The sequence below is a fragment of the Aquila chrysaetos genome, chromosome 21 (assembly GCF_900496995.4).
Source record: "Aquila chrysaetos chrysaetos chromosome 21, bAquChr1.4, whole genome shotgun sequence".
Lineage (NCBI taxonomy): Eukaryota > Metazoa > Chordata > Aves > Accipitriformes > Accipitridae > Aquila > Aquila chrysaetos.
In genome coordinates, this window is record NC_044024.1 from 18063180 (window position 1) to 18088724 (window position 25545).

The window sequence follows — 25545 nt, forward strand, 5'->3', positions numbered from 1 at the left end:
TTTCAACCTAACAAATGGTGAGAATTCTTGTAGAGGGAATGAGAGACCTATTCAGGAATACGTAAGAGTTTAAAAAAAAAATCCTACTATTAAACTAAACAAAGAACACTAAGAGCTGATCATCCTACCACTTTTTGCAAAAATTGATCTTGTGAAGCAAGACGCTAGATCTAGAGAAGGTATAGATCTTAAAGAAGGTTACTTGGGCATTTAAAGCATACTCAGGCATATGAAATATGAAATAATATGAAATAAATACCTCCTATTCAGGCAGGAGGTAAGCAAGCTGGAGGATGCTACACATATTATTCAAATAAAGTGTATCAGCATTTTTATTTCACTGTGTGTTGATTTGAATATGCGGCATTAGAAAGTGCTGGAAATTTTAGAAGACATTAAACATGCACATATGCAGGTATTACACAGTATGTCCTGAATCTGAAGCTTTAGGAATAGGGTAAAATATCTGGCTTGCTTTTTTAAATTTTCTTAGTTTTGGCATTTGACAGAGTAGCACTGTCACTTACATGAACATAAAGATCTTCCAAATCTATGAGATTATGTTGCAAAAGGACAGCAGCAACTCTGTATAAGGAGGAAGGTGTCTCACCACTTGGATCCTAAAAAGGACAAAATTGCAAATTTAAGAAAAAAAGCAGACTACTGCAGAAGGTCATGAAACAGAAAAGAAACTACTCAAAGTTCAGATGAAACATATTAATCCACAGTTCTCCTTGTTATCATGTTATTTAACTGCTGTTACTCCAAAGCCACTAGATTTAACTGCAATACACAATCAGAATTTTCAGAAACAAAAACATTTAATTATCTTCACACCTTATGGTGCTTGTATGCAATTCCTAATCGTACATTTAAAACAACCTTTAATATTTTATCAAATATGAACAATGACTCCCTTGCAAACACGCTCTTCGCTCCTGGGAACAAGTCTTCTGTTCATAAGGTACAACCTCTTCTTTAATTCAAGTCTTTATATACTTATACAAATTCAAAGGGAAGATATCAAGACTGTTTTCAGCTGTCTTGGAGAATGCTAAGCACTATCCTCTAAAATAAATTAGTGACTTCCACTCAACTCATGAAATTACTGCTTTTAATACTGGAATTTTACAACTTGGAAATTAATTTCTATGTAAAAAAGAAATCTGCAGCAACACTGAGTACAAACAACCACCAAAAAAAAATTAAGAATGGAAATACATTACCTGATAAAATTTGAATTTGAACCCAAGGATATGGCATAGAGTTTGAGGTTCACACATGTACATGTAAGACTCTATCAGTGGTACAAAGAAGTCATCATACTCAGGCCTGCACTCATAGACTTCTAGGATAATATCCAAAACTCTGTTAGGATCAAGGTTAAAACATCCTAGTGGAGAAGAACAGAGTAGAAAAGCTTAACATTGCTACTTTTCATCTTCATTCTGTTACTAAACCACAAATGCATTAGTTTTTAAAGTTAATTCTTTTCAGTTAAAATTGAGCCTGGATTTATCTACAGCAAAACAATCTGTATCATCTGTAAATACAGCATCAATTGTTTTGACTTGTGTTGAATATTGAATTAGGCAAAGATACTAAACAGGACTTTCAATTCAGATTACAGAAAAACTAGAAATTACCATCTTAAGGTGAACATTTAAAAAGTAAAAACCCAACCTCACTAATACCACAGTGCCAGCAAAAGGCATGGGCTGCTTCCTCTCCCCTTGTGCTGGCACACATTCATGCAGTCACACAAATCAGCCAGCTAGAAATCATTTTACACCCTAAAAATTGTTCTGGTTTGAGCTAGACCCTGATCCACCTGGTTGTACTGTCCTGTCAACTCAGTATCATTGCTAGCATTAGGGAGAACGGCTTGTTTATTTTGAGGGGAGCAACAGGAATGGTATAGATCAGCTTAAGCCAATGTTGTAATCATACCTGTACTTTACTACATTAACATTTCCACCAAAACTCCAGGAGACATGCTTGAGACAGAAATATTACTTGTATCAAAAGAATCCACATCTAGACTATTTTCTTCACTGTGCCATGGGAAGTTTTATCCAGGCACATCCACTATGCAGACAGATAAGTGCATCAGTCTTTCCTCCCCAAAAGCCATTTCCACTACACCAGGACCTACTGCAAGTCAGTACTTTAAAAGAATTGACAATTTATAGGAAGTCTATCTGCAACTCCTAAAATTCCAGAAGACAAAAAAAATGTTTTGTTATAGAATTCCTCAAACTGAGTGTATATTTTTTACAGTAATCACTAGCAAAACCATCCTCTTCTCTACCTCTCTTCCAAAATAAGTATTACTATTACAGGGATTTGACAGTCTCAGGTAAAATTCTGTGATAGATGAAAAATTATCTTTTATAAAATAGTAACATAGCCTTTTGACTATTACTGCATTGGTACCATATGAAACAGGCACTGATGACATTGTATAAAACTCTTCATTCACAAAGGAAGTGTAAAACATGGGGAAATTACAGATATTTCCTGTTTTTAATGTATTTTGCACTTCGATTGCGACACTCTCACCAACACTCAACTTAGAAATATGGACAAATCACAATCAGAACTAGATAAAGGAAGAACATTTACTACTTCTTATTTCTTTTCAGAAGGAATCACTTGTTCAACTGCTTTAAGACTAAAAGAATATTCATGCATTGAATTGAGAACCTTAAAATAGCAAAAAGCATTTCTTTGTTATGCTCCAACCTGCTTGCTAAAAGATGACAAGCACATCCTTAAAAAACACTGCCAAAATGAATCAAAATCACAGCATGCATATTTGAGGCTGTACTGTAAATTCAGTATCTAAATTATGTTTAACTACACAACATTCCCCAAACTAATTTTGCCACAGAAGCAGGAGCTTCCAAATGTCATGATTCTATCCAAGGTGATCTACCAGTATGTGTTACTATCACACTACACGCCTGCATGACGTATTATTTGATCCACAGATGATTTCAAACAGTAGTCTATATTCACTCTCCGTAGTCGTAAGACCATGTAGGAAAAACAGTGCCCATATTCCTTCAAACTCCTTACCTATTAAAGATTTGATATTTTCAAGGATTAAATCACTAGTGATATTTCCAGATAAGTCTTGCCCCAGTTCTGCAATGAGCTTTGCATAACCTTCATTCTCCTCTCTTAACAAATTAAACTTCTGTTGCTTATAACTGCAAATAAACAGAAATTAAACACTATTGTGTAACACATGTCCACAGTGAAGCTTATTTATGCTCTTACCAATATTAAATGCTACACAAAATGGTAATTTTGAACACATTTTTAAGAACTTGTAATTTACTTGAGCTATTGCAAAGATTACAGAATGCAGTACAAAGAATACCTGCAAGGTAGCAAGCATTCTCCAAACAAATCCAGCTCTTCTTTACTTCAAATGCAGACTATTTAAAAGCAAGATTATGCTTATACTTAAGAGTAAAGCTTGTTCTTACACACTATGTTGCAGAACTGCTCTGTAACAGTCTGTGCTTAAGGACCTATTCTAGTTTCAAGTGGTGTTCTTGGAGATCGAGACTGAAACATTGGATGCAGAGAAAAAAACAAACATACACCCACAAAAATATATCCTGTGTTGCCAAAACTAACGTCATTACATTTGCTTATTTATGAAAACAAATGTGTATGCTTAACTGATGCAACAACAATAATTAATTTTCTTATACTTTAAGTTCACATTTGTCACAAATAAAATTAAATACTAAGTATTAAATCTGCACATATGGAATTGCTGTAGCAAAAGCCATAGCAATAGGTGACATTAAAAAAAGATTTTACACTTCTCAAGAGTTTGAAAACTAAGAGGGCTAACAAGGTTCTTTTGCCAATGACAAGTTAAAGTGCAAACCACATTTCCTAAAAAAAATTGAGTATTTTATTAAAAGAAACATTACTCATTGTTAGAAAACATTGTTACCAAACTAATTACCATTGTCCCTCCCCACCCACTCCCCAAATAACCCTTGCCCCAAAACTTACAACAGTTTTGTCTTTATTTTAACAGATTTCTGATTGAACTGTTGAGACTGCTTTATAAGTCCTAATGACTCCAGTGTCTCTGGATCTAAGCGCTCCTTTAGGACAGTGTCAGATACAAGATACTAAAACAAAAACACCAAAAAAATACATCAGATTTGTCAATTACAAAGACCTAAAAAACATCTGATTATTACTTTAGGCTACATATGCGTTCTGACTATAAAAAAAAAAGTTCAACTATCATGATATAGCATGATACTAAATGCATTCTGCTTTGAAGACAGAAGTGGACAAAACTGAGAAACCATTTAACTGAAATTGAAATTCTACAGTGGTAGATTTTATATACAAAAGCACCTTGAAGAAACAAGCCCTAGAGACTAATTGCTGGTTACAAAGTACACACTGCATAGCACCTAGGGATATTATTATCAAGAACTGTGTATTTACAAAGCTTATACCCATTCTCTCACATTCTGGGAGAAAAGCCTTGTTTTCGTATGCTGAATTTTCCTACAAATCAAGCTTATTCCATGTGGTGAGGAATGCCACTTCTACATTCAGAGGAGATTGCATAAAGAAGTAGTCTAACTCAAAACATACTTCACAAGCAAAATTTCCATTGAACTGACAGAAAAAGTTTCTCTCAAAACTCTTTAAAGAATTCAAGGGACAACTATACTATATTACTCTACCATAATGCTTTGAAAATGCATTTTTAGGGTATTCAGGAATTTGTTAAAGCATTGTAATAGTCTTTTCCAGGGAGAAGCGCTTCAAAACTCTCTGATTTTTCTTGTCAGATTTTGGCATATACTTTTACCAAAAGACTTTCTAAGCGCAACTTACCAAACAGGCTAGTACCAGTTGGGTAAAATGATCCCTCTTACTTTTTTCTTCTAAACAACTTGTTTCAATATCTAGTATAAAGGAAGATGAAACAAAAAAGGGAAAAAAGAAATCATTACTTGTGGAATTTATAAGACTTTCTTCTTTTTAATAACTATTCCAATAAATTCTAACAATAGCACAACACAAAGCAGCTTGTTTATAACATGTGAGCTTCTTGCCACTTTCCAGCTACTCATCCACCTCAAGATCCACATAATATTTTGATGACAATTCTCACACATCCACAAATAGCATGAAAAGGTAAAACAGGAACCAGAGGAATGTCACAGTAATTTTTCTTGCCCTTCTCTCTGTTGCAATAAGGTTTTTATGGCTAGCATTAAGAATCAATAATAAGCACAAAAGAAGAGAATTATGAATTGCTAAAAAGAACTGTGTGATCCTAGCCTTAATGTGTTCTAGTCTTTTTCCCTGTGTCTTCAGAGTAACTACCATTTACTGCCTGGTCTGCAGTCTTCTACTAGCTCTGCTTCTGTATTTCCATTCTTTTCTTTTGCATTGTCAATAATTACTGAATGCAATTCATAAATTCACTCCTGTGGGAAGACAGTCCATAAAAAAATGGCCAAGGAAGCACACCTGTCTAAAGTAGTTTAAAAAAGCGCATCACTACAGGAAGCAAGGAGCTGCAAAAGGAGTGGAAAACTCAATGAAAGAATGCAAGGCAGACATTACAAAAAAAAAAAAACCCAACCCCAAACCAAAACAAACAAACAACTTACACCCCCCCCCCCCCCCCGAAAAACTACAGAAAACATCAACAACAAAAAACTGAGAAAGAAGTCCCCAAACAGACTGAAAACCAATGACGTAGCAGTGTGGCAGTGGAGGCAACAGACTTGCCAGATCAGTCTGGACCTAGCAGCTAAGCCTCTCAGCCAAAGAAGAACCTGCTGAAAAAAATCAGTCCAGGGAATGTGGATGAGTGGATAAAGTTGATAAAATTCTCATATAACGAAACATATTAACTATAAGATGAGGACATTAGGAAAAAAAAAAAAAATCCTGATAGTAGCAAATACTGGTTAGAGGGAAAAAGTGTTAGAGGAAACTCATTAAAAACAAGCAAGAAATTGTCAAATGTCCTTTGTTCCAGAGTTTGAAACCTAGCTCCTCAGCCATACTATTTCTCTGCTACTAGTGGAGGCATGGCATTTGGCTACATACTGATTTGAAGGCAAGGGAAGAGCAAAAAAAGCGGGAAGAGCAAAAAAAGCGGGAAGAGCAAAAAAAGCGGGAAGAGCAAAAAAAGCGGGAAGAGCAAAAAAAGCGGGAAGAGCAAAAAAAGAAAAAAGGCAGACAGATACACTAGTTTCAGTTATTCCAGTAGTTCAAGAAGCAACTAATCTAAGTTTTCTAACTCAGCTTAAAAAATGAAAGGGTCCAGTGTAATACTGCATTATAAAAGCTAATTATTACAAAAAGATTATACAAGTACACAGTATGAAACATTATGAAACATTATGAAAAAAAAGTCGAAATTCGTCATTTAGATGTTACAGAACTGAAGCTCCACATGCAAACTTAAGTAGGTGTCTCTGCACAGGCAGCCACAGCACAGAAGACACCACACTCCTTCAGTTTACAGAACAAACCAGGATCTGTGATGAGCAGACTGCCAAAAGAATTTGCTGAAATTTGTTGGAAAAAAACCATAGAGACATAGAACAAGATAGAAACTGCAAGCAGTTAAAACTATGATCTGGAAAAAAGTATACAAGATTAAAATTTTAAAAGCATGAGAGAAACAGTTTGGAATTAACATTACAACATAAAAATCCAGAAGTTATTACCAGGATAAGAAGTACGCATCTTTAAAGCCTGCTCAGTTGGCAGATAGTAACTTGGCAAATTATGCTGTTTGCCTTTAGATTTCTGGACAATTAGTACAAGCTCCACTTAACTAAGAGTGACTGTACAGACAAAAATATTTACAGAACATATTCTGAGAACAGAGGATCTACCCACCAGTAAGTCGACTTTTACTTAAAATACTTATAAGAATGATAACAACACTAAGTCACTGATTCCATTAGCTAACATCCAACAAGCTAGCTCCTTTAACTATTCTTGGCAGATCAATTTCCACTGCCTGTAATAGGTAAACTCCTGGAAACTGTAACAGAACAAAGCAGAATGAAAAAGACATTAACGACTGAGATGCAGATACTCTGAGGAAAAATAAACATATTTTGTAAAGAGAAGTCATGCTTTACAGATTTAATGAAATTTCCTGAAGCCAACAAGCAAACACACAAAGCATGTTATTTCTCCAAATCTGTTGCAATGCTGAAAGGAAGGGAACCTAACTTACCTAATATGCAGAATACATCAGCTAGGATAGAAGGCATGTCTTCCCGAAATTCCTAAAAAGGAAAAAGATCACACTTACTGAACACAGAAACTCCAATAAGTACACTTAGAAAATTCTTATTCCATTACATAAAACAACACTTCATCATATAAGTTTAGTAATAATAATCTGTGTTATTAGTCTGATTATATTAATAATAATTAATAATTCAGATAAATTCATAAAGAAGAGGCTCCATTATTGACTAATATCTAACATAAGTGCTGTACTAATTATTGATATGTAATGAAATAACATAACATTTTAGTGTAATTTAAAAGATTATCTAGTGGCCATGGACAAAACCCTCTAGTTACTACCCCCAGTTCTCTAGCACAATGGAACTCCCTGTCTGAAGAACAGCACCAGCCTGTACAGTAAACTATACTTTCTCAGGCACCAAGCAAATTACAATTTCCTACACTAACTAAAGATCAAACATTATCGTGTTACCCCAACAGCAAGGTGCACTTCGGCCTTGACTACTCTCAAACCCAATGCAGAAGCTTAAAAACGTAAAAAAGTGATTCTGTAATAGATTACTGCAAAAGGTATTTTTTCTTCATGGTCTATACATGTCAAAACAGCAATCTAAGAACTCAAAAAGAATAAGAAATCATTTTTAGAAGATATTTCTTTCTTCCCAATTCTTTTTTTTTGAGAAACACCAACATTTGGCAACCTTAGAAGTTGAGAGGAAAATACTCGTTTCCCTGCTTTCTCTATTTATCCAAAGCATTTTAAGAGAAAAAATTTTCAAACAGAAAACAAGTCTAATGCATTATTTTAAAGGCAGTCATGGGACTTGAACATCTCAATAGTAAAATGGCAGACACCCATTGCTACACTGCAAGAAAGATCTAAATTATAAAAACCAGTAGGTGGCATTACAGACATGCTGCATAAGCAAGTGAAATCTATTTTTAGCATTTATTAGAAACTTCAGTCTTCGTAGGCCCTTAAAAAATTATTTAATTTTTAATTTAGGCTAAAATGAATACAGCTATTCCTCACCACAAAAAGTAGAAGAAAAAACGAAACCCTGACAGACTACATACATTTCAAGTGCACACTAATGAAGAAAAAGGACTTGACAAGAATGACTTTTTAGACATGGAAAAAGAAGTCTGTTGAATTATTATCCTACCTAATTTTCATTCGAACTTTTGTAACAAAGTAAAAATTTAGTAAGTCTGCAATTATTACAAATCTATACTTACTATGACATCACCAAGAACATTAGAAGCTTGATCATGCTTTAAGTTTCCCCTGACAACATGGTACGCGAGTTCATACAAAGCCTGTTGGATGTCTGTTGAAAGAGAACAGATGATTAAGAAACATATTAGGTAATCCTTGGTCTAACTTTTAAAGCAACGTTTACAGTAATGCTGTAGACTTCAGACACCCTGCAAGTAAAGAGGATATGCTTCTCTTACCAATGAGGGGGATTACTTTATTACTGCTGATATATATTGATGCTCAAATTTAATGTAAGACTTCACACAAGCAGATAGTAACAGATGATCCACTTTCCCTAGAGAGTTTATGGAATAACAGTAAAACGGGATGAAAAACTAGTCCTGCACATAATTACTTGAGTCTTGGCAGTTGGTTTAACAAAGACACCTTTAACTTATAATTCACATAAATATCATATTATACATATATACACACGCATATATATAAAAAGATATAATACATAGAAAACATTCCAGTACTTTTTCTTAATCATATCTCATCACAGATATGCTTTCAAAAACCAGTTCTCTAGGAGAAAGTAAAATTTAATTGGGAGAAAAAAATGCTTAACAAGGATTTTTTTTAATTTATCTTTTTAAGGAAAATCTCCCATAACTGAAGAATGCTGTTTTACAAAAGCTTATATTAAGCCAAAACACTAAACAGAGGTACTGCATTTGAGAAAAAACTTGCAATGTTAAACATGGCAGTTGCAAAAACAGCTATGGTAAACTTCTAAGGAATCGTTTCTTAAGTAATACACCACAATGTTGCTATACTTCCTAGTATATGAAAAATAATAAGCCCCCATGCTTTCACCCTGCACTTGTACCACGTGGTTTGCTCCATAAAGAATATTCACAATGGGTATACAAGTTACAGATCTTAATGACATAAACCAAGTACTCAATAACTTTGTGACTGCAGACCACTGTAGCTGCATTAGAAGCAGATTGATTTATTTTTTAAATGGACAAGTTAATTTTACCTATCACAGTGCTTTTGGCAAAGAACACTAATTGCTGAACACGTGAATATAGCAGGATTGGTTTAGACATCAATTCTCCACAAAACATAACTCTACTACTTTGAAGGCCAATTGAAGAGGACAGTTTGGTACAGTACCCAATTTAATAACTTAAGATGAACCCAAACCAGCCATAAGCATAGCCTCAGACATGCCTCTGCAAGTGGCTCCCCACATTGCGGAGAATTTGGTACACAGGTACACCACCAAATATGACCCGTCTCCGTAAGTCTGTGGTTGGTATATCGGATTTCAATGAATGTCTTTCTGGAACTAAAAGGCAGAAATGCAAGTGCCAGTGCAGTTTGCAGAACTGGATCCAGGTCACATGGACTGAAACAAATACTCAGTCAGCATCTCACTCCAGATTATCCATGTTTTCACATTTTTTCCATCACCAGAAGGACTTCAACTATTTCTACTGCCTATTAGTTCCTCCAATATAGCCACTGCATGTATCTACCTAGTCATTCCCACTGCATCTTTTAGATCCTGACAGCAAGAGCAAAGAAAAAGAAAACAGCATATAAAAAATTGTCAACCTCTCTCTAGAACAGAGAACATCTGGTGGCCTTTCTTCAAAAACTTTAGGAACAGTGATTTTGCTTTGTTGAACAATAAATTCTTACTTATAATTTACATTGAAAAGTTTTGGTTTATCTTTTCTGCTATTATTATTGCCCATTATGACTATTTTAGCAAGAACCCAAAGCACCATCAAAACAGCATAGCACATTTGTGGTCTTAGTAATATGGAAGCTTTTCTTTCAACAGATTCTGCAAAGCAAACAAAAATTTAATTTTTCTTTAAAGATTTCTTAAAGTGCAAATTTAAAACGTAAAGACAGCAGTGTCTTTCACTAACAAAGGAGAAAATGCCTAACTCCGGTACTGTTGTAAAAATTACTTTCTGCAGTATACAATCACGCTTGCATACATTAGTGTTCATAAATTTAACCTTCAGAATAAAATCTAGTTGTATGTTGAGTTTGCAAAATGGAATTCCATTTTCTATAACACAGACCAAGTACTGGACTACCCCACCACCATTTACTACTGCCTAAGAAATCTCTCACCTGGATGTCTGAAGACAGACCTACCTGTGGATGTTTGTATTGCCCTACTATTTATAGTATTTGCCTTTAGCACGCATTAATGGTCACCATATATGAATGGTCCAAGCAGATACATGCAGGGCTGCCAGGATTAACTGTTTCCAGGCTTTTATTTAATTAAAAATTACCAAAACCCCACAAAACTTACCTCTGAAACCCATATTATCATGGCTTTTGTTTTCACTGAGAGTGCGACATAGTTGCACGCTGAAATAAAAGAAATATAAAAAAATGAAAACCCATACAAATAGTTAGATATTAGCATACACACAGGAACATTTTGGGGCTCTTTTTTTGTTGTTGTTCTGGCTGAAATAACTTCACATTTGGGCAGTTTAAATGGCTGACTACATTTTAATTTTCAGAGAGTAAATGCTAATTCACAGAAGTTCCACAGCAAAGAAATACAAGACTCCCAACAGTTCTCATACACATATATATCACATACTTAAAAAAATATTCTTCCTAACATTACACATGCTTACACACAGAAAAGGGAGAGTACTAGGCAATTTTAGTATGTGAAAGGAACCATGGAAGTGCTAGCATTAACCTACTACTGTCAACCAATGAGGAAATGCTTCTCATAGAAATACTATGACTATGATCATTTTCAAACTCTGACCTGTAAAAAATTTTTAACATTAACCTATGTGCATGATTTCCTGATGCAATGTTTTAGCAATGCTAAAACAGAATTTTACCTGTTCTGGTCACTAAGAGAATCCACTATAGGATGTAAAGACCTGTCACGTTACATCATCTTCAGTCACTCTGAAGGCTCCCTCAAATTAGCCATATGTAAAAAGTACACTAAATACCGTACAGACTGTTCCATGAAATAAAATAATAGTTGTGTGTGCTACAAAATAAATGCTTAAGGAGCAGGCTTCTCCACTACGCTGACAGCTTAGAAATGGACATGCTTCCAAGCTATAAGGATTTTCCCTCTCCTCTACCGCTATTGTCACCCCAGCATGAGGCTTCAAAAGCACTTTCACATTTAGAAGCAACAGTATTTTAAAAAAGGTAGTGATTTACCTATAACAGACACCAATGAATATCTTAAGCATTTTCTTCACACTTGCAAATTTTCAACCAAAAGTTTCACATATTTTTCATCAATAGGTCTTTCATGTGCAGAAACTGAGGACAGTATCAGAGCTACATCATATTCCTGCATAAGATGGCAAGACTACAATTTCCTGTGGGAGTGATTTTTAAGCATGTGCTCAAATAAGGCATGTATGTACAATTATTACAGAGGCTTACAATGAAAAATAAACAGTAAAAAAGGATTCTGTAGCAATTCGTTACTCATTCTATTTGCATCCTATACAGATTATTACCTCTCTAGCAGGACTAAACAGTTGTTTCAGAAATCAAAGGATTATAATTAGCAAATACAAGGTATATGCACCCTTTAAGACAACTGGAAAACAGGCAGTTTCACATAATCAGCAGAAACTTGCAAGCTCAGCAAAAAGCAATGGTATGGCTAAGATGTTCTAAATGCTATTGAAGAGTATGCAATATATTTGGAAATAACCAGAAAGAGACAGCAAAATAGGGGAATAGGTAATTTATTTTATTTTTCATGAATGGTAAGTGCACTTTTTTTTTTAAAGAAGCAATAGATTTTTTTCCCCAGCTGTCCCCAAAGAGTGTATCAATTTGATCTAAGTCAGATTTTCTTAAATTTTAATTACTATTCCTCCATAAAGAAGTTACCCTGTAAATACTCATTTCTAAGCTCTGTATACAAATAACAGTAAAGTGAAACATCTGATTCAAAAAAGAATTGTCTACCGAGATGCACACTTTGACCCTGATGTCACAAGATGATATCATCAACTACATTACATGAGCAACAACCCTGTCTGCTTGGACTTAAGAGTTCACTTAAGTACATCTTAATACAAAAATAAGAGTTTTAACCTCTTCCAATTGCCTTTCCAGCAATACCAAAACAGTACTACTATAAACTCCACATTACTTTAAGACACAAATCTGTTTGATCAATGTAACAAGATCAGTTGTATCTGTATTTAAATACAGTTGTATCTGTACCTAAGATCAGTCTGTAAAACAAGTTGCTTTATAGTTATAATTAAAATCCAATGAATTATTAAATTGGAAAAAAAGTAATTTTTTTTGTGAAAGTCTACATGGGAAGATTTTGGTAGTAGAGAAATAAGATGTTGGTATTACTCTTTGGATCTAAATTAATAATTGTGCTTATGTTCTTTTATACAGCTACTCTATCTCCAAAGGAGGATGACCTTTTCTGAAGGTGCTGTCAGGCAGTACAGCTGAGCTGATTTAATGGCTTGTTGCTGCAGAAATGGACACATTCACTGCTACTTCCTCCCTTCTTGGCCACACAATTCTAGCCCTCATGTCAGTTAAATCAGTTAAACTGACAAACCTGGCAGAAAAACTGGTCAGAAAACAAGTCTTCTGCCAACTTTGCAAGTTGAAGCAGCTTACCAGGAGATCAGGTAAGCACCAGAGTAGAAAGAGCCCTGGTGAATGAAGACAAGGCAGAAGCCCTCCCTTCCAGTACCGACAAGCTGTGAGATTAGTTCATCTAGTCTCAACTGAGTGCATCATAAATTAAAATCAAAATACTTGCACAGTCACAGGAATAAAAATGTCAGTATTAGTACAATTAATCAGCTCAGAAAAAGGACACATCAATAATTCCCCACTTACACAACACCCAGTACAATGGAAATTTATCAGGTCCACTTTGCAGTTCAACAGACCCAAACTGTCTGTTGTCTGTTAAGAGTACTCTAATCTTGCAGTTCATTGCTGCGAGCTTAGGATGGAGAACTTCCCCACTCCACTAAAACCTACATTCCTTCATCCAAAGGTAAAACTGTGTAATGCATGTAAAATACAATTAAAAAATAGGATAAGCTAGAAAGTAAAAATAATTAATAACAACAACAACAAGAAATCACAGAATCACTTCTGAAAACCAATGTTTCCAATTTGTTTTGGACTAAGCTGGGATAGATTTGCTTAAATAACAAATTCTGAAGCAATGTTGAGCGCTTACCGAACAAGTTTGCAGGGCAGAGCCAGCAACTGAACCTAAGCCTCTCAATTCATACACAACGTCCTATATCCTCAATTACACTCCCACAGATAGTATATGGCAGTAATTATCACAAAGTGCATGTGCCTGCAAACATTTAAGTATATGCATAATTTAACTGATGCGGGTAGTTCTCTAGTTGAGATAAAGTACAATCAACTGCATTTTGCAGTCAGGATGGCAAAACCACAACTAAAGTCTGTTTTCCTGACTCTCAGCCCTCTAACTCAACACCGTGACATTCCTCATGCAAGTAAAGTAACAAACATGTTGGGAGTGCTTGAAAGACCGAGTCTCAAGATTTAACATTCACAGAATGTTAAGCTCCTTCAGTTTATCTTGAGGCTTAACATACTGCATAAACTGCCAGCCAAATACATTATTAAAGCCATACTTCCCCACTAAAGGGTCCTCCATGTGTTTAATCTATCACAAAACAAGGTAAGGTATGAGTCTAATAGTAAGTGCTTGCCATTGTATGCGTATTCTAAGCGTCCATATGGGCTACAGTCATAGACCAGCATCTTACTGTGAAAGACACTATACAAAACAACACAATTTCACTACAAAGGACAGTATACGTCCACACAAATAGGTCTACAAGGAGTCTAGACTGATCAGCATAATAAGCATTCACACACAGATTCCAACTCAATCTCTACACAATACCCGACAGTAGCAAAACAAATGCACATCATTTAATAAATTGTATTTAGACAGCGAAGTGTCTGAACAAAATAGAAAGTGACAGATAAGATGACCACATCCTGACCAATTTATAGTTCGGGCAGGAAAACACTTGAAACTACCTCATGAGGTACACTGATGTATTTGTATTAGATATTATTATACATCAGTAGCTGGATTAATTAAATTCAAAGCATGTACAGTTTTGAACAAGGTCTCTGAACAATTTCTAGGAAGTGAATGGCCATTGCTACCTAAGCTCTATGATGCTGCCTCACTAATTAACATTATGACACTCTAAGACACATACAAAATCCTTACCTTCTGGTTTTTGGATATAACTGTTATATCATGACAAACTGATCACATCAGCAAAAATAACAAAGTTCGTTATTTTTCACAGTAAGAGATCAGTCAGCTTAAAACTGATTTCCTACTGAATTTATTTAAAACATCCCTATATTTTGTTTTCTTTATAAAACAATCAACCTTTTTCTTTTTCTTTTGTAATAGCAATATTACAAATCCTGTATGTTTTCAAGCATTGGCAGACTACCACCACCCCACTCAGAAAGAAAACATAAGAAAACATACAGCGATCATCTTAAGCATCCATTATTCATCACAGTAGAAGTTAAGATGCAAAATAAAATCATTCACTTCTCTCAATACAGTTTCATATTGCCCCAAAACATAAAACTGTGTTTTTATTTAGGTACAAGTAACTGCCAAAATACTACCTTGAGATGACCTAGTCAGATCACGTAAGCCATTTCACGCTCCAGCAAATAAATATTTTTTTCCATAAGACCTAATCTTTTCTTTCTGCTAATTGGGGGGGGGGGTGGGGGGGGGGGGGGTGTGTCCTGTAATCCTCACTTTTCAACAAAGTTGGTATTTGTCTCCCTGTGAATAAGCCCACCACTTTGTTTAAAAATTAAACAAACCCCTCCATACAGGAGTGAATGTTTTCTGACTTCGTGCATGGGCTGAATTAGACCAGGCTTCCATCGAGTTTAAAAAAAACCAAAAAACGAAGAAAACCCACCCACAAAAAAAACTTCTAAAATTTTGGCAAATCCTGTATTTGCTAGAAATGTCAGTTTTGTCCTTCTGCAGTATCCTTCCCCTCCACACTTTTCTAACTTGTTTATCAACATAATGCATTGTCTTAACTTTGAACCACAAACCCTGAGACTGGAATTGTGGCCTAGTCTTAGGCCTAGACCCAATTAATGTTTTTGGGCATATTTGTATTAGATAAATAATTCAATAAAATAAGAAGTATCATTACATTTATTCCCCTCTTACTTTAAATTAATGTTTAAAAATACTCCATGTGTTTAATTTTGGAAAGAGAGCATCATAATTTTATTTTTCTCCAGTAAAACAGGAGATAGGAAGTTTTGGAAAAAAGAAACACAAAGTTACACACTGAAGATCCCCCCCAAAAAGTCAGTTTCCTAAAAAGTTCTCTAGATATTGGCTACAGATACATTCTTTTGCATCTAGAAAGTAAGTTCATACATATTCCACATGCTTATAAAGCTATCACTGCAAAACCTCACAACTGTTATCCAGACACAATCACATTTCTTTAAAAATATATGGCCTCTTTTGCAAACTACTCTTTAAATCATGCCTGGAACTGCATTTAAGCAGTATTCCAAATGAACTGCAAATGCCACAAATTCAGGAATTTAGCCTATCATTTTGTTTTATTGGTCCCACAGCAGATTAACACTTTCCTCCCATCATGGTTAAGTAGTACTGCTCTAGGGGGAGGGGAGAATCATAAAAGGTTTTATCATGGTCAAAAGCTAAGGTAACTTGCCTCTTATACAGTTAAAAGTTCTGTGAATTCAATGCGAACAATGCAGTTACCATTACATGATCAACTATGAAATTTCTGTCGTCATACAAACTCCATACAATCTCAGTGATCATAACAGGGTAAGTTACAAAAATCATAATCACATGTGACTACTTCAGGCAAAAATGACTTAACGATAATTACAGAAAAGCTAGCAAGTGCGTTTACATGTATATAATGTTATGTACAAAAAGGCAATCTATTATAGTCATTTGTGCATTTTTGAAAGGTATCAGTATACGTTTTATTCTTTATTATTCATATAGAGGTTTCTAAACACTGAAGTTCAATGAAAAGGTCTCCGTGCTTATTGTGTAAGTATTGCCATGATGGATGCAAATTCTGCTACTGACATAAAATCTTAAGCAGGAGATTTAAAAAGCAACGCAAACCTCAGCATTGTTTTGGGGCTCCTGAATACTTTTATTATTGTTGGAAATGCAGCTACAGAAGAGATTTTCATTGGCCTTGTATCATTCACATCAGAACGTGTGAAACTTACATGCTAACCCCATAATGGTTCTAGCACAATTCAAAGCCAAAAATGATATGACTATGAAGGGGGGCCCCTTCACGACAAAATGGAGGGTCTGGGGAGAACTGTGTTTTGTGCAGGGAGCCTCTATGTCCTCTATTCTCTACCCCACTACCTTTTTTTCATGCACAGGAAAGATCATTACAATAGCTGCACAACCTTTTAAAAATAGATGAACAAAAGACAGTAACAAAAAGAGTAAGTATCAAGAAGCGTTTCTCAAAATGATCCCCCAAACACCTACATTTGAAACTGTAGGGGTTTTTTGTTACAACAAAAAACAGAAGAGCATGGAAGAATTAAAATAAGGGCATTTAAAAACATATATGGTTAGTACACAGGACACCCTTGTCCAAGCTAACATAGCAACATGAAATGGACAAAGTGATGAATAGACCCCTTGAACAGATGTACTCCTGAAACACAGCACGCAGCACAATTAGTGAACCTGCCAAGCTAAGATTGCTTAAAACAGATACACAGAAGGCCCTGAAAGGGAAAGCTCCTAGCACACCTGGATTGATTTGGGAAGCTGCAACCGGACCCCTCGGCGCACAAAGGTTACCTTGTAGGATAGATAGGAATGACTAGCCGATCCTACCTTGCCCGACTCGAAGAACACAGCGCTAGTCACCCCGGAATAGGTAGAAAGGTGGGAACGGGGGCCGAGATCTCTGCCAGAAAGGTCGACATCGCGGAGCCAGCGAAACAAGAACGCTTCAGGCTCCATATTACCCCGGGGGGCGGCTGAAGAGGAGCCCGACACCCGATAAATCTGGCCCAGAGGCAGGAAGGGGGCGCTCGGGGCGCGGGCAACGGGCGCCAGGAGAGCTAGGCCCAGCTACGGGGGACGGGTGTCGGCGGAGGTCGTCACCAACCCACAAAGGAGGCCGAGCCGCAGAGGAAGGCGGCCCGGGCCCTCCGCCCGACCAGGGTTTCGTCCCTAAGCCCCGGCAGCAAGGACGCAGCCCCGAGCGACGTCCTCCCCGCCCGCTCCCACCTCTCCGCCGCCCCCCCCCACCCTCAGTCTCCCTCGACCGCTGAGGCCCAGGCCCCCCCCCCCCCCTCCCTCCCGCAGCCCGGCGGCCTGCAGCGCCCCACCGCCTTCCCGCGTCAAGACCCCGCACTCACAACTCGTTCTTGCCCCCTTTCTCCCAGTTCTTTATCCACTCGGCAGGGAGCAGCGCCGCCATCTTCCCCGTGTGGCGCCGAGAGCCCGGATGGTGGAGCAACGAGCCCGGGTCAGAGGGGACGCAACGGCCCGCGAGGAACGACGGGACGCGGACGCGCCGTACCCTGGGAGACGGCGCGCAGCCCGCCATCGCGCCTGCGCTTTAGCCCCGTTCCCCCCCCCCCCCCCGGCCAAGCGCTCAACGGTCGCCGCCCTCAAGTACCGCGGCGGCCGCGTCGAGTCTGTCAGTCAGCGGCCGCGCCGAGCCCCTCGGCGGCCCCGGCCCGCTCCAGGCCTTCTCCTGGACCCAGAGGACACCTCGCACACACGCACACACACCCCAGGGTGAGCCCAGCCCGCGGTTAAAATTCCTGTGGGTTGGGGGAACCTCCTGGTAACTCGTAGTGGGAGATGGAGCGCGGAGCCGGGTGGGATCTCGCCAGGTAGCTCGCTTCGCCAGATCCGTAAGAATACTGCGAGCGAGGGTTTTTACAAACACGAAAAGATCGTTCAGGAAACAGAGATAGCTTGAGGGTGTCAGGTGCGTTTAATGCGTGTGTGGCATGAAACATCCTTCATGAATTATTACATAGCCGTGAATTAGATTTCAATCCATTACAAGAACGTTGGCAGTTAAGAGCAGTTAAAAACCACACTTTCCAAATCTTGAGCTCGCCATTCAGATTCCAGCATCACCAATTGAAGGCAGCAAAGTTTTTCTTCTTCTTAAAAAAAAAGCAGATTCTGTAATGGGAATAAAGCCCAACCATGTGGTGCTTTGCATCGCTGTTCCCCAAAAAACTGTAAACCTGTCACCTGCGTGTAGCTCCATGGCTGAAGAGACTCCATTTAAGGGCGAGAGTTAACAGGGAGCACAAGCAGACAGCACACGCGTGTCCTCTGTCGATCCACCACCCCTCTAATAAAGCAAAGCTGAAAGCACATAAACTCTTTTTGGATGGTTCCTTCCCATGTAAGCAACTTCCTCCTCTAATTCACAGTGACCCGAAGCAAGGCAGCGTGTAAGTAGCGCGTAGTTTCATACGGATGTGTGAGCAACCACCCCGCAAGCAGCAGAGCCAATGTTAGACTGACCAACAGAGAGCTAACACACCAAACTAGACCTTAAAGAAAGGAATTTAAGAGAAATAAAGATGGTATGATTTTCAGAACATCATGCACCTGAAGCTCATGTGGCCCTCAAATAGTCCTTAAGGGGTTTTTTTGTTATTCACGTTCTGCAGGTTTGGAAAGCATTGAGCAAAACAGTGCATGGCGGGGTGGGGAGTGCAAACACACGTCATTCTAAGTATCTGGAAGTGCGAAAAATACAACCCTAGTCATTCAAAATTCAGAGACCCCTGTCCAGGATGATGAACTACCTCAGCATCCCTTGTGAACCATGTTGCAAGATGAAGAGGTTTTATCTTTCAAAATAAAAAGCAGATTTTCTTTATCTTTTGTCACAACATTTTTACCAATAAATTATCCAATTATTTCTTCAATTGCAATTTAGGTAATATTTTGAAAATTATAACATTTTTCATTATGCTCTGACAAGTTAGTATTATTTTAATAAATTGTTATTTATTAAATTCATTAAGTTAGTACATTTAGTAAATTCAGTAAATTCTTTTAATGAAAATTGTAAAAAAAAGGTCTCTGTAAAAATTATTATGAAAAATCCAAACTCTCTGTAATTATGTGTTAATCTTTCTTGGAGATTTTGAACACAGTCACACTAATGTAACATCTCAGTGAGGTGATTTTTTATGAAATAAGATAGAGTATTGAACTCTAAACTTGGAAGTACACTTTAATTGATTATATCACATTATTTATTCTGTTGCAGCCTCTAATAGAAATTCAGAATATCGCCAGTACATTGTACTGTGTCTGAAACCTCATCTTTTTGCAGATGGTACATCCTCTTGATTATGGGTATAAACACTTATGACAAACAACTATATGGATGTCATCTTCTGATTATCATCCCTAATACATGTGCCCATCTTATTGCATGTTATTCATCCATGTAAGTCTCTCCAAGCTGTTCTTAATTTCCTTCAGTTGCTAATCAGGATATATGAGTTAAGAAATACTTCATTTGGTCAGGCAGCACATGTTTTTAGTCTTTCCAGAAATTCCTCTTGCCTGTCAAGAAGTCTTTATTTCATCTGCCTTCTCAGTCTTGTACATGCTTCCTCCTCTATTGAAGTGTAAATCATTTCACAAATATGATGAAACTGAAGAAAATTGAGAATTTGAAATAAAAAAAAAAAAAAAAAAAAAGATGAGGCCTAAGTGCACTTGTGCCAATTTCGGTGCTTGCACTGCTCTGGTTTCTCTGCTGCATGCTGTATTCTCCACATTTAACAGAAACTTACAGCTTGCAAGCACTTTGTGCGAAAGTGTTGTTCTACTTTGAAAAGAGCCCTGATCAGAAAGTCTGTAGAATTTCAGCAAATCCATATAACTGCTGACTGAGAGAGGGAATAGTGTTGTTTTAATTATTATTCACAGCCAGTCCCGGTGCAAGCTGTATACTAGACAGAATGCTGTTGTTCTTGATCTGTATGTACAACACCTACTACACAGGGACCCATTAAAGCCCCTAAACTCTGCAGTAACACAAGTAATAAAGGAGGCAGATTCTCTGCCTCCTGTACTTAGATTTTAAATTAGACACAAACTACGTTTCAGGCATATAGTATGCAGTGTGCTAAAAGATAACCACAGTTTAAAAGTGCCTAATATCTTTCTGATGGGTTATTTTTAAAAATTGCATTAAATAAATACATTTAAAACAGACGTGTGAATGGTAAGAGGCACAAAATTGCAAACCTAAGGAATAACTTGAGAAGGTATTACAAGCGAATGCAATAGGTGTTTTTAGAAGATAAGCCTAAGAGATGCATAAACAGAAAACAAGAAGCTAGCAAAAGGTATTAGGAACAAGGATTTATGTAGGTGCAGAGCTATGCAAGGTCTGAATGTAAACATGAAATTCTGCCTTCATGATGAGGATGAAAAGATGCTCACGGAGAAATACAGAAGAATAAAGCCATCAAGTCATTGCATCTAACCAAAAGGTTAGATCCCAAGTTTATTCAAGGAAACTAAGCCACTTCTTTTGTGAAGTATGTTGGTAACAGACTGGAACAGGCTGAAGATAAAAGGAGCTATTACATGCAGTGTAGAAATATATGTGACAGAAACAATTTGAAAATCTAATTGAGTATAGCCTAATAATAAATAATGGCTATCAAATCTATGACAAGCATGTACTTTTGTTTACTATGTTTCTTGCTAAAAGACAATCACTTCAATATAAAGGCTTATGAGTTCTAAGTGTAGGAAAAGTCATTTCAGGTCAATATAGCAACTTTATGTTTCTTTTCATTTTAACACAGGGATGTTTGTATCTTTATATGCTAATGCAAACAACACAATGGCAGTGTCATAACTATAAATTGCAAAACTCCAACTTCTTTTTTACTTGGATTTTGTAATTCAGCAATGGAACAACCTAACAGAGACAAATTAAAAGTACTGTAAAATGAAATGTGGACTTACGTAATTGAATTTGGTTTTAAAGTGGACAAGTTAATCAGCTGTAGAAAAGAGACAAATGTTCAGTGTTGCACCTTCTTGCAAAATACTGACTGCTGCTGCAAATGCTTAGATTCCTCGACCATCATTGAGAGCAATTTCACTAAAAATGCTGTCTTCCTTCTCTCTTGGCCAGAGCTACGAGGCTCTTTTTAAAGATCCTGTATGGGTGTTTGTAAAATGTTGACTTCATACCATGCCAATACAGTGCAATGCCAATTTTTACTGTTTCAGAGTGTAGATTTTTGTAGCAAATGCCTGTGGTCTGGGTCTGTGACAGCAGTAGAGTGCCATGTAGCCCTAATAAAGAAGTAGTATTCTATAACGCTCACATTTTAGTTAGCAACCACAATAATTAATGACACAAAAGCAGATTTTCAAAGGTGTTCAAGATGCAGTTGGGACCATAAAAAGATTTTGCAAAAGTAGGTGAGATGCTGTAGTGGTTTAACCCCAGCCAGCAACCAAGCACCACGCAGCTGCTCACTCACTTCCCCCCCACCCAGTGGGATGGGGGAGAGAATCGGGAAAAGAATTAAAACTTGTGGGTTGAGATAAGAACGGTTTAATATAACAGAAAAGAAGAAACTAATAATGATAATGATAACACTATAAAATGACAATAGTAATAGTGAAAGGATAGGAATATACAAGTGATGCACAATGCAATTGCTCACCACCCGCCGACCGATGCCCAGTTAGTCCCCAAGCGGCGATCCCCCCATCCCCGCTCCCCCCAGTTTATATACTGGACGTGACGTCACATGGTATGGAATACCCCCGTTGGCCACTTTGGGTCAGCTGTCCTGGCTGTGTCCCCTCCCAACTTCTCGTGCCCCTCCAGCCTTCCTGTTGGCTGGGCATCAGAAGTTGAAAAATCCTTGACTTTAGACTAAACATTACTTAGCAACAACTGAAAACATCAGTGTGTTATCAACATTCTTCTCATACCTAGCTCAAAAACACAGCACTGTACCAACTACTAGAAAGACAATTAACTCTATCCCGGCTGAAACCAGGACAGATGCCTGGCTCCCGTGGCTTTCAGTGCGTCTCTCAGAACTACCCGGTTTCAGTATGTTTATCTCACAGGCACTTGCCTGCAACTTAAGCCTAGAAATGTATTTGGATATCTGAATCTTAGAATGTGCGCCCTTAAAATATCATTAAAGTGTGATACAGCTTTTAAAGGGTGAGAGTTTTAAGTGGTTTCATGGTTTCTAAAGCTTCACAAAGTGAATGTCACTGAAAGGAATTTTAGAAAACCTGTAAGTGTAGATCCGCCATTCAACAGTGACTCAGTAAAGGAGTATTTGGTTATTGTAAGGGTTGGGCTATTAATTAAATAGCTTATTAAATACTTAAATACTTATGGAATAATTAGGCCTGGGATTAAAGTGCAGTCAGTTGTTGTCAAACAATTTTACCAAGTCAGCATTACTACATTTTCTATATTGTCTATACATTTCATTTATAATAACTAAATGGTATAGTGAAATTGTGGTGAATGGTACAACTTTTACAGTAAATGAAATGCATTTGCTATGGGCGCTGATATGCTGCAATTTTTTGTTTGGTAGATACTTTGTAAGTTATTTACAATCCATTTAGAGCCTATTCTTATGAACATTTTTGCTGGTGAGTAATTTACCTGCCGAGACTTGCACAGACTAGACATGAGTAAACTTTTCCACTTCTATAAAGGTTTGCAAAGTCATGTCCTGATATATTACATTTTTTTCATATGTAAATATATTGATTTGTAGTTCAGAATTATTTACACTTTTCAACACATTGCAATTCTCTGTTCCAAGTTATTCTTTTCAGGTTTTTAATAAAAATAATTAAGAATACTAAATAAGCATAGGTAGAGAAACAGTTTTCTTATAAGTCCACATGAAGTGAAGTCTCTTCTCAGAAATTATCATCAAATGAAGGACTATATATTTCCAATTTCACATTTAGAACTACGGCATAACGAAAAAGGAATGAAAAACATATATAAAAGTATAACTACAAATGAAATATACGTGGGGTTTAGAGATATATTTGTTCTAGACTCAATTTGCTTGCCATTTTTCCATTAACTTTACCGACATAGTTTAAGATAGATATGAGGGGGAAAAAAACAGATATAGGTCTTTATAAAGGACCTAAATGAAGTTATTTAACACTTGACTAAAATGTGTTTTAGATATATTTTAGAAATTCTTTTGCAGATAGTTTAGCTATTACACGTTTCCTATTAGCCATTACATATAAAATATATGTATTTGTATCAGCCATTTACATTTTTTATGGCTTTTATAGTCACAGAATCATAGAATACTTTTAGGCATGAAGGGACTTTTGGTGGCCACCTGCTCCAAAGCTCTGCTTGAAGCAGGGCCTAAAAAGTTTAGTCAGGTTGCGAGGCACCTTATCTCACAGAGTTGTGAATACTTTCAAGGAGGTGATTTCACAGTCCCGGTGTTTGAGCACTGAAGCATTTTTTCCTTGAGTCAGACTGGAATTTTCCTTGCTGCAACTCATGTCTACTCTGAGAATAGCCTGATTTCACAATATATAGCACTATAGAAAGGATTTTTTGATAGGATTTATATAAAATAATCTCTACTTAATAAAGATGCATGATAGATAACCTCTAAAACATAAGACACTTGTACATTTTATTAAGTTAATACAGGCAAAGCAAAATATTTTGAAATTAAGTATGCACCAATTCCTCTTCAGATTAATATATTATTGACACAGAGTAGTGTTCACTCCTAGGCTACAAAATCATATAAAATTTTGTCTTATCCTTGCTTATGTGGTGGACATCTTTCTTAGTGCTACCTGGTATTAGCTGAATTGTGAGGAATCCCTAGGTTAAAAAGTAAGATCTATATTTTAGCTCTATAAAACAGCCTTTATATCTTATTCTCCATCTTTTCATGAGGCTTTTGTGTGCTAGAAAAAGTGTCATGGGCATCCTAAGGTTCCTATAAATGAATCAGAGACCCTTGTTAAAAGCTAGGACGGCTTTTTGTTTCCTTCTGTTATTTCTAGAAGTTGACATTTACCTTTCTAAATATTGGGATAAAATAAAATTTTGAAAAAAAGGAAAAATGATGATGACTGCAAAGGCACAATATGTCATACTGCAGTCTTAAGTCACCTACTGTGCTTCCTGCCTGAATAAAGAAGCAATTTGAATGTTTTGTCCCAACTACACTAAAGAAAATGCCTGTGGTGGGCACTATGGTAACAGCTGGATAGCAGCAGGAAGTTATTTAGCTTAATGGCAAATACAAGGTTTTCAAGGGTGTAGTATATTATCCAGCAGATACATAGCTAGAAAAAAAATCAGAGTTAATTTAATCTTATAAAAATGTATTTATTCTTGGTTTTCTAAATAAATACTACAGACATCAATTAGGAGAGCTGGAAAGGTACAAAAGGAGAAATAAAAAGCCCAACAGCTCATTTCCTCTCTATTAACCCACCCTATGAATTTGTGTGACAAGTCACAACTCTGTTATCTGCTCTGAGGGGTAAACAATGGAGTGCTTTACTTTTCTTGCATAGACTTTGAAGAATGAGTGTTTGGAATAAAATGTTCTTTATTACTTGGCTTTTATAACACATCCATGTAAGAATTAATTGCTCTAAATTCCTGATTTATTTTTTTTTTAAATCAGTCATTGTTTGGCGATTGTTCCTGTTGTTTTTCTGGGGACATTTCCTAAATTCTCATGCAGAAGAAAAAGGGTACAAAGGCGGCACACTTCCACATTTTCCAGATGATTTCCATTTGGTAAATGCTGTTTAGGCAAGTAAAAAATCCTAAACATTAGCTAGTACTGGCTGTTTCTATTCAGCTGGGCAA

General features: G+C 36.9%; 1 protein-coding gene across 4 annotated transcripts in view; it reads right to left on the reverse strand.

Moving 5' to 3' along the window:
* The window catches only part of THOC2 (THO complex 2), a 56435-nt gene extending 38238 nt beyond the window's left edge, over window positions 1–18197 (reverse strand). For all 4 annotated transcript variants that reach the window (XR_003920852.2, XR_003920853.2, XM_029996711.2 and 1 more), the window contains exons 1-9: window positions 18023–18197; window positions 10839–10897; window positions 8527–8618; window positions 7268–7319; window positions 4891–4961; window positions 4042–4163; window positions 3082–3215; window positions 1227–1393; window positions 528–620 (exon numbers count right to left, since the gene is read on the reverse strand). Coding sequence is in view for 2 of the 4 variants with exons in the window: in XM_029996711.2 (XP_029852571.1) it covers window positions 528–620; window positions 1227–1393; window positions 3082–3215; window positions 4042–4163; window positions 4891–4961; window positions 7268–7319; window positions 8527–8618; window positions 10839–10897; window positions 18023–18084 (852 nt within the window). In the remaining 2 variants the exon portion in view is untranslated. The remainder of the gene's footprint in view (window positions 1–527; window positions 621–1226; window positions 1394–3081; window positions 3216–4041; window positions 4164–4890; window positions 4962–7267; window positions 7320–8526; window positions 8619–10838; window positions 10898–18022) is intronic.
* Between the last annotated feature and the right edge of the window lie 7348 nt (window positions 18198–25545).